A 10,829-nucleotide genomic window follows, 5' to 3' on the forward strand; every position below is an offset into this window, starting at 1 on the left:
ATCTCTGCCTGTGTCTGTGTGTCTGTGTGTGTGTGGGGGGGGGGGGGTGTGTCCTGGTACATTTGGTAAAGGCATGCCAAATAGCAACAGATACTATGTATGTATGTATGTATGTATGTGTGTGTGTATGTATGTATGTATGTATGTATGTGTGTGTGTGTGCGTGCATGTATGTATGTATGTATGTATGTATGTATGAATGTATGTATGTATGTATGAATGTATGTATGTATGTATGTATGTATGTATGTATGTATGTATGTATGTATGTATGTATGTATGTATGTATGTATGTATGTATGTGTCTGTGTATGTATGAATTGGCGAGTGGGAGTAACACCATGCAAAAATGGATCATTGGCATTAATAACTTTACAAAGCTTTACGATGTTGTACACAAAGTTCAAAGTTCATCCCAGAGTGTCATTGCAGCTAATGCTTCTCAGCAACATGTGACATGATGTGTATGGGGTCTGTCTTGTTCTCTTTTTGTGTATGACAATTTTATAGGACCACAACGGGTATATATACCTTCAATAGAATTTCCCTGAAGCAGAGACATTATTTGTTTTCTGGCCTTGTTTAAAAAGATTTGCATGACTGCAATGTGTACCTATACATAACTTCAATTGAGTTTTGTTAATAAAGAGAATTATATTGATGTAAATGTTTGTATTTGAAGTTTTTTCTTTATTTCATTCTTGGCACATTCTTCATACTCTGCACGCTATGTTTCATTCATTCAACCTGAAGCAAACAAAAGTGACCGGTATTTCAAGCATTTATTTAGTATACAAATTTCAACCAGCATGTCATACCAGAAAACCAAATCAATACATGACATCATTGGATGCAAAAGATCACATCTAATAATAATCAAGGGGTTTTCATTTCACCATTGCTCATCTCTCTCCCCTTGAAGTTGAAGTACTCAAAGTTCTCTATATGTTAGTGCGCCCTCAAACAGTTACAAGCTGCCATTATCCAGTCACAAATTAACCAATCACAGCATTCCTTGTATACTAATACCCAAATTATAGTCCTGGAATCCATACTGTGTTTTATGAGAATGAGCCTATGTTACATTGGAGCGTCCCAGATACAACAGTGTAGTGATGTCACCATCTGTAAAACTTGTAAACACAACAAAGTACCAAATAGAGTCATTGATGGCAGCCAATCAGACTAACCATTTGGGGTCATGTTGACAAAGCTGTGAATACTTCAACTTCAAGGTGAGAGATGACAAACACATTTGTTACTTATTTTCCATTCTTGTGAGACACCTTATTATTTCCACTCTAGCAACAAAAATTGGGGGAATGTTTAACTATTACAGCAAACAGGACTGGTAGTTGACTGTTAATTTCCTGTAAAGTTGTAAATGAATTTATAAAATCTTCAGAATGAAAACTAGCAGTAGAAACCGTAGACTTGAATCTATGCCGTCATGCATGCTTAAAGTCATACTCAATGTAACAATTTAACATATATTTCTATGCATCTGTTGTGAAAGATATGTAGATATTATACTATGCACAAGTCGAGTTATTGTCCTTGAACAGAAAATATGGACTATATGCCCTGGTTATTTGTCCCAATTTATCATAAATCATGTTTGAGGAGGTACAAATGTATAATTACACTTATTCGCAATGTTTGTGCTTTCATTCAGCCAGAAAATACTTGTGACTTAAGGGGTTTGTCACTACTCAAGGCCCCTTAGGTTACTCATATTTTCCTTGGCTGCATGAAGACAAATATTGGGGAATAAATCTAATTATTCCCCAATATTTTCTTCTTTTCTTTATTCAGCCAAGGAAAATGCAAGTGACCTAAGGGGCCTTCTCATTATGAATTGATATATGTAGATACACATTGTCTTGATGTAGAATGACCTGTGTATAAATCCCATATTTTCTGTTCAAACACGTTCAGCTTGGTTTGTGTTGGTATAATAGTCCTAAGTATTCTCTTATTGAACAAGAGAAGTGATAGTGCTCTGTACCACAAAATGTTAACACAGATATAATTTTGTTAGTACTCTAATTTCAGATGTGTATCTGAATGTTGTGATTGTAAATACAAATACAGTAGTAGTGAATGTAAACTGAAGTTAGTATGGGAAACTTAGCATAGATTCTAGGCTATATATAATAGCTGATGTTAACAAGAGATAACTACTTTGACTTTAAACACATTCAAGCAATGTCTGTGGTTGAAATAATTTGTAAACTCCCCCCCCCCCTTTTCCTTGGTTTACATGCAATTCATATCCCTCAACTATTTCCACCCACCCCACCCTCACTCTTGCCCCCCCCCCAAAAAAAAAAAAAAGTATCTGCCAGTTGAACACATAATCTATACAAAGTTGCACAATTACCTGTACAATACAGTGTACAGAAGTCATAAGATGCATAATTATTAAAATGTCTGGAAAGGCACACAGATTTCTTAGCGTTCTCATACTTCATAAACTGGTCCGTGCATCTATGAACCCTCATTAGGCTGACGTGTCTGTAAGGTCACATTCTGAATACTGGGTCAATCTGTTTAACAAATATTGAAGTGTTTGATAAATAATTTCAGGGAACAATTTTAGAGTTTGTATTTGAAAACAAAAGTGGATCTGATACAATTGTTTATTAACACAGACTAATTTTCATTTTGATTTTTTTTTTTAATTTACCATTTTCATCCTTTAGATTGCCAAAATATGATATGAAATTATCTTGCTGATGAGGTACTCCTTTCTTATCGTATAATGTTCTTGGGTATTCTGAGCTTCGCCTACCAGAAATTTTCTGGGATGTTCCTTTTTGAAACAAGAGCAAAATAGTCTGTATATGCTGACACATGTAATAAACTATATTGCAAGTGCACATTTATAGAAACGTAGGTTGTAATTAATTACAAATATAATCAACTATTTGAAGTGACCACAACTATTGCATAGCCTACAAAGACTATAAAAACACACATCCCCATCCATAGAGTGACTCCTAATAGAGTGAGCCCCCTAGGAACATCATAAAAAGCATGCATGGCGTATTCACGTTGGTCGGGTGATGGCATCGTCATGGCACTGGCACCAAACTGTGAGAAGGCCATGGCTGATCTTTGATTGACAGGAGGAGGTTCAACAAAGAGTAGAGACGACCAAAACCCTCTCTCAGGAGATCCTGGTAATGGATAGCTGTTGTTCAGAGTTCTTCTCTCAGCTTTTCTCCTTGCTACATACTCCTCAGGGTAGAGTGTCTGGACTTCCTTGCCAAGATCTGATGACAAACAGAGGAAGTTGGTGAAAAATTTACAACAACACTGACAAAATATGTATAAATTTAAAAAGGGAAATTGAAATTTCAGGCTGCCAGGCTAGCGCAGAAATTCATACTCGACACTTACTCAGAAAACCCAAACAGCCGTAACTCTAAATATTTCTTTCATATTTGTTGTTCTTATACTCTTATTTTTGAATTATTTATGTTGCCATGCTTACTGAGATTTGATCACTTAGTGATCAACCCCTGTCAATCAACCCCTGTCAATCAAGTACATAGCCTGTCTCTCTTTCATGATTGTTTACAGTTTGTGATTGTGTACACAGTATTAAAGAGGAATGAAAAGGTTCATGGAATCATGTAAAGGTTTCATTTATTTTTAAATGGGCAAAAATACTAAAAAGGTTAATACAGCCACTGGAGTACAATATATTTTGGCTTTTGTCCTTGGATGTATTAACCAACCCTGTTGTATCAAGCAAATGGTTACCGAGTATGTCATTTTTGTCAAATTATTTTGTTAATCTGTGTCAATGCAAATGTATGAAAAAAGTAAATCATCTAATTATTTGAATATATTCCATGTCATTTGTCATCATGGCTGGTTGTAACTTGAGTGAGACATCATATGTCATATTCCCTTTACTACCATTGCCGCCATGTTTGAAAGATTCATCACATGAGGGCGCCCTTTTGAAAAAATGACAGTTAAAATCTGTCGACAGAAATCACATTTCAATACATGAAGCAGTCAAAACTGAGCAAGTACAAGAAAATTCAGAGAACGTAAAAATGATTTTATTGAAAACAAACTGGCCGAGAATGCTACAACACTTTGTCAAGAAATGCTGTGGAAAATGAAATAATGGACAAAAAATATTTGAAATAAAAAAAATACAAATCTCATACTCACCTTTACATAATTTGACATGTCTGATTATATTTCTACATAGTGGGCATGGTGTAGTTAGTGGGTTATTCTGTGCTAGCTGACGTAGGCATGGATCACAGAATATATGGTTGCATGGCTGACAGATATGGGGTTTGAAAAACACGTCTAGACACACTGGACAACAATGGCTATCTATGTGTGATGTGTCTGTCTCACTCTCTGTGTCGGACTCACTCTGTACATTGGAATCCTGCCAAGAAGAGAACAGCAAGGTATTATGGGAATGAAGGTAGAAATGTTGTCTTTTGGTTATACTTCATTAAAATATCAAAAAAATAAAAGTACACATACCTCTGGTAATATTAATCTTAAAGTGGCCATATGGATAAGGATTGTGGTATTTATTTTGGATTTTTAATTTTCAAAACAATTTTATTATGGTTTCCTACTTGAAAACTCAATGTGAAACAATATAGACCAAGTCCTTGTGTAACTCAGTAAATTGCAAAAGCCTAATAAATGTGGTATGTACAATAACAAACTTTTCACACATTTTTGTAGGTGTTTTCAATGTATTGAGTTAAGAACACAGACTTTATCAATGTTGTTTCGGATTGATTTTGCAAGTAGGAAGCCATGATAAAATTGTTTCATAAATTTCAAATCCCAAAGTAATCAGCCAATCCTCATCCATATGGACACTTTACATTCAGTTCTTTTGTGCCACAAAGACATGAAAACCCTCGTATATTAAAACATTTGGAATTAAACGATTATTAATATTCTTTCCTAGTGATATACTTTTCATAACATCTTTTAATTTCACCCCATATACATTGTACGTAGACAAAAACATGGACATCCATACAAAAAAGATGACTTGAATTGTTAAAAAATTGTTAAATGAAAACTTATTTTGGTCAAAACCTCACACCCCAACTTAAAGTAATTTAGTTGTTTATCTTACATCAGACTTTTCACTTCACCACTAAGTAAGTTGGGATGTTAATTTGTTTGCAATGTAATCTAAGACACATGTATCTTTAAAAAGGGAACAACGGTAAGGTTGATATTATTTAGGTTGTATTTATTTATTTATGCTTTTATGTCATTTCCAACTTTACATTGTTCAACCTCTCAAAACTAGAGTTATACAAATTGACAAATCTGACTCAGAAGAGGGATAAGGAGCTCCACACTTTGTTTGTTTCCCAGAATGCCTCACCTCAGTGAACAGAAGGTCTCTTCTAAGCCAGCATTGTCAATTTCTATAACTCTATTTCAAAGAGGTTGCATGATATGTAAGCTGGTGAAATGATTTTCCTGGGTTCCTTAAGAATAAAAGAAATGCAGCTAGATAAAACCAGACCATCAGATTTTCCATGCCCCCCTCCCCCCACCCCCTTTACACCCACATATTCCCCTCAGGGCCCCCTGATGTAAATTCTGTTCATTCCCTAAGTTACACGATAAGAAGACACGTTTTTACCTGCTGTAGAACTGAATATGTATTGCTGTTAGGGTTCAATACTCTAAACCGTTTCCTAGCTCGTCTTCTGTCATGTCTCCGTCTGTTTCTCTCCCTTCTACTTATCTGTCTCCTCTCAGGTTCAGATCTCTGTTCACGCTCTAACTCATCACTGGGTTCACCTCCTATACTTGTATTTAGCGTAGGTATTGCAGTCAGCGTTGTTTGTACCATGATATTTGTTTGCATAGAGTTAGAATCGTTGCCATAGATATTAACAGACATACTATTATCATCGGAAAACTCAAGACTTTCCCAGAGTTCTTGGAATTCCTGCAATTCAGTGTCCGTTAAAAAGTCACTGAGTGTCTCCCTATCTTGAGTAACGATACTATTTTGTACACACTCAATATCTTCCTCTGTTTGGGTGCTACTGTCTTTCATGACAAAATTCAGTATATTGATAGACGGGTCGGCTTGTCGTAATACAGACTTGTGAGTTCTAGATTCAGGTGCTGCGGTAGAGGCTGCAACACTATGACGACTATAGTGTTGCTCTTCTTGGCCATATTCATCATAATTGTTGAAATCATTGTGGGCTGGAGGGGCTTCATCATAACTGTTGAATTCATTGTGGGCTTGAGGGGCTTCGTCATAATTGTTGAAATCATTGTGGGCTTGAGGGGCTTCATCAGAATGATAACTAGGGAGACGAAAGGAGTCTGAATAGATGGTGGAGTACGTATCTGCATCTGTTTGCGCTGTAGTGTACGTGATGGCTGCAGTTTTCACGACACCAAGCATCACTGCAGCATTTCTTTCATGTTCAAATTCCATACAACTTCCTGAGTCAAACAGCAATGAATCATTCATCGCTGACAAAATCAAATCGTTCAAATCGTTGTCTGCATCAGTTACCATCTTTAAAGTCCTTTGTTTCCTAGGCAACACGATGTCTACCTCACTTGATGACAAACTCTTTTTACTGGCATCCACTCTACTTCTTAGGATTTGAATGTTCGGTGTATTATTTACTCCACATGGGCATTTGTTGACACCGAGGTAGTCATAGGAACCAAGTCGGCCATGACACTTTGGGCAGTGAATCTTACCCTTAGTCCAGTTACCCTTGAAACAAAGAAAATATTTAGATTAAACTTCACAGTATAAATCACTAGATTGCCACGGTTACAAATTTCAGACGTAATTATTCGCATTGGATGAAGAGAAAATTAAAGTCACAGACGAAGTTATGAAGAAATTACAGGAGAATAGCATAGATGTTCACTGATTAACTGAGGTTCTTTCTGGTAATACACTTTTAAATAATCTAGTTCTTATATGATGCGTTACGATTACTACCATCATTTCCACTCATGTATAGGGAAAGTCGTTATTCTAACACAGAAATATGTGCTACCATTGCTGAGCGAAGGGTAAATGACACGTCAGTAGTATAAATCCATCACAAATTGACTGGCCATTACAATTGGATAGTTCCTTTAGACAATTGGCTCATTAACCAAACTCCACCTCTCACATCTGAAAGTAAAAATCATGTAGCGACGTGATAATGCCATCATGTTTATGTGAATGCAGTCGGGGTAGCACAGATTTCTGTGTTAGAATAACGACTTTCCCTATATGTGAGTGGAGATGATGGTAGTAATTGTAACACGTCATGTAGGAATTAGATTAACTTTTAAATGTCTTAAACAGTGTAACAACATTTCTGTCATTACTGACATCCTAATACTTGTTGTCTTTATACAAACAAATCATAAACAAAATACCTCAGTTTTAAAATTACCGGATATGTACTGTTTACTTTTAATATTGCATTTTGACTTCACTGGGAAACCATTCATCTTTTTCAATTTGCATACATTTCCTCTGAAGTGGATGCAAATGAAGTTTAAAATGAAAACAACAATTGCATGACTTTAAATAGTTTATGAACCTATATTAAAGGTATCTATATGTATAAAAACAAAATAATCTTCCTTCACTGGCTGTAAAAAATCTGGATATACTGTGTTTTTCACTTTGGAATCATGGCAAATTAGAAACAAGTATAACATTTCAATCTAACTTAATTTCACTGTCTCTGACTGATTTATGGAACCAAAAAAAACGAACCCCCATTTTTTTAATGGGGGGGGGGGGGTGTCCTATCCTTCCTCGTCCAATCTAAAACAGAAGTAGTTTTCAGAATTCAACCCCTCTTGTGAAAAGTTGTGAAGTAAACATTAGTGTGTTGTAAACTTTCACACTAAAAATTCTGCAATATTTTCAGTCTTAATTACCTCATTAATCTGCAGTTGGATCCAGTCTGGTAAACTCTCCTTGTTTTCATCATTCAAATACCATAGTGTACACTTGTCTTCTCTGATGCAATACCCCAGTGCACCATGGGAAGGGATGACACAAACATTATCAAACAGAAACTGTCGACATTTCCTGCATCTGTACTTGGTTAACTGGCTTGCCATTCTTTATACAGGTTCAAGTGGTCAACAACATAATTTATTCACGCCAGGTTTATTGCATGTCATCATTTATCAAAGCAGGTCGATATCAGGACTCATAGGTCGTTATCACTACTTTGAGGTCAACATCACTGTTCTGAGGTCAATATGACAACTTCAAAGTAAATATCAGCGATGGAGGTCAATATCACTGTTCAGAGGTCAATATCATGACTGCAAAGGCAGTATCCCCAGAAGTCAGTATCACCACTCACAGGTCAATATCACTGTTGTCAATATCACCATTCCAATCTAATCCGAGGTCAACATCACTGTCCAGAGGTCAATATCAATGTTCAGAGGTCAATATCACTGTTCAGAGGTCAACATCAGTCTCACAACTCGTTGGTTATCACTTACATTATTTTGTCACTGGAGTGCCCTGCAAATAGTATCAAATCATTTACTGGGGAGGTGCACAAAATGTGGTGATTATTTGTCTTTTTTTTTTCAATTCCACATTCTTCTAAATCATTATAAACCAGTGTATACATAAATCCATATAACTGATAGATATATTATCACAACAGCAGAACGATTACCTTGTACATAATCCAATTTACATATCATCTACTTTTTTTCAGCACCAAGGGAAGAATCAAATAACTCAACAATGTCAGTCAATTACAGTCATGTTCCTTTTCAGCATCACATTACATGATACTCATTCCTGTCAACAGTCAATGGACAATAGTAGGGTAGACCTAAATTAGGAGGCACACAGGTTTCAGCTCCACCCTATGACATCACTGGTCTAAATCAAGTGACACTTGTCATGTGGTGTGATCATACTTCATTGTTCTCCCTTTGTGGTTTCACTATACCATGGATGTATATACATCCATGACTATACGTACGTACGTACGTACGTACGTACGTACGTACGTACATACATACATGCACATATGATGATGTTTTAGTGTGGGAAACTAATAAAAAAGGGAACACTTTTAGAATATGCAGTGAGATGTCGAAAGTTCATGAATTGAGGTCATGCCTATAGTATAGTGCATTACTTCATCACTGGAATGTATTAAAACATATTCCAGATCACAATTATTCTGTAAATTCACACTGAAAATAACACATGCAAAAGTCTGAAAAGTCACCCTCCACATAATATATTTGAGAGAGAAAATCCTCCCACGGCTACATCAGTATATAAATAAAATGTGTAACATGTTAAGATTTTTCAGGACAATGATAAATTTTCTATTGGCGATATAAGCATGCTAGCACGAAAGCTGTCACAATAAATGGCAGTATAAAATTATCCGTTGATGCGGAAATATTACACGGATATCGTGTTGACAACCAGATGGCGTATGGTAACTCGGCTATGTCGCCATGATCGTTGGATTCGTTGTTTAGAAGTCTATATCATGCGTGTACCACTGATATTTTTGTACCATTCTTTTCGTTTGGTTAGAAAAAATGACAGTTTTCATCGCCATCACTGACAGCGACTAATGAGTCGACGCAGATAAATGTCAACAGTGCAGGAAATATAACTGCAAACAATAATCCCAAAGCTATGGGCAGACGGTATACGGAAAGGCTAGACAAGGGTTTATACTGGCCTACATACATACTCCATACACGCACTCGTTGAAAAAGATGTCAACAAAATATTTTTGTAGCTATATCTGGTCAAAATATCTGTAAGTTATGGAGTATTCAGAAATATTACTACATAATTATTATCACCATTTGTTTAAAATGCACAATTATAGGCCTACATACAGCATAAAAACAATATAACTGAATATTGCTAGGAATGTACACCTACCCAATGTGAAATTCCGCCATATTGACCATCCCAATTGTCAGGTGACATGTGTGGATCGATTATGATTCACTAAGTCGATACCATTCATCGTAGAGGGGTGGGCGATACGCACTGTGGATGTTGACTGTGTATTGTTCATATTTCTTTCCAACGGGAAAAAACATACGAATAATCTCTTATTTATACTACTGACGGAAGTGTTAAATTTAATCATGATCTCAGCCCAAGATAATCGAACAGTTTTATTTTAAACATCGTCGTAAGGAAGCCTTCAGTAATTACCGGGGGGGGGGGGTTCATGCCCGAGCTGTTGCGTAAAATATGACCCTCCCCCGATTCCGTCGTACTAATAAGTGACCCTCCTTCAAGTTCCTTGTCTTGTCAAAGTATTCTGAATCCCAATTTGAAAATGAGACAGGTGAATTTTCTTTATCTTTTGCGCTTCCTTTTTTATTTCTGAAGAGAGTAAGCCGTAACTTTCTGAAATCCTCGTAGGCTTTGTAATCATACAAATACATTAAATCAACTCACAAGTACAATATACACTGGTGATGCAAAGTATAAATAGTGTACAGTTAATATCACTGTCACGTGTTCAATTTGTGGTTGTCTGATTTGTGACTGGATACCAAAGAATTATTTCAGATAATTAAATTTTCTATATTTACTCTCATATGCATTGCAATGGTTCGTGAAATTCCGCGACTGCTGTCGAAATTTGCGCAATAACATAACTATAAAATTGTACTAATTTGTAGGCCTACAGGGGGAAGTTTCAAGTTGAAAAACCTTGTGTAGCGCAGTTCGCGGCACCCTGAGGCCTGGCTTATAAACTTGTTGATTTTATTAGTCAGAGTGCCTGAATGCAGAT

At 36.2% G+C, this 10,829-nt stretch overlaps 1 protein-coding gene across 1 annotated transcript; it reads right to left on the minus strand.

Moving 5' to 3' along the window:
* Positions 1 to 2,333: 2,333 nt before the first annotated feature.
* On the minus strand, positions 2,334 to 9,998 carry LOC144447398 (uncharacterized). Its single transcript, XM_078137408.1, has 5 exons — positions 9,959 to 9,998; positions 7,948 to 8,551; positions 5,663 to 6,769; positions 4,195 to 4,423; positions 2,334 to 3,278 (listed from the first exon to the last, which is right to left on the minus strand). Exons 2-5 carry the CDS (start codon positions 8,131 to 8,133, stop codon positions 2,923 to 2,925), a joined length of 1,878 nt encoding a protein of 625 aa, XP_077993534.1. The 5' UTR covers positions 8,134 to 8,551; positions 9,959 to 9,998; the 3' UTR covers positions 2,334 to 2,922.
* Positions 9,999 to 10,829: the final 831 nt, after the last annotated feature.

The sequence above is a fragment of the Glandiceps talaboti genome, chromosome 16, assembly GCF_964340395.1.
Source record: "Glandiceps talaboti chromosome 16, keGlaTala1.1, whole genome shotgun sequence".
In the NCBI taxonomy this organism is placed as follows: domain Eukaryota; kingdom Metazoa; phylum Hemichordata; class Enteropneusta; family Spengelidae; genus Glandiceps; species Glandiceps talaboti.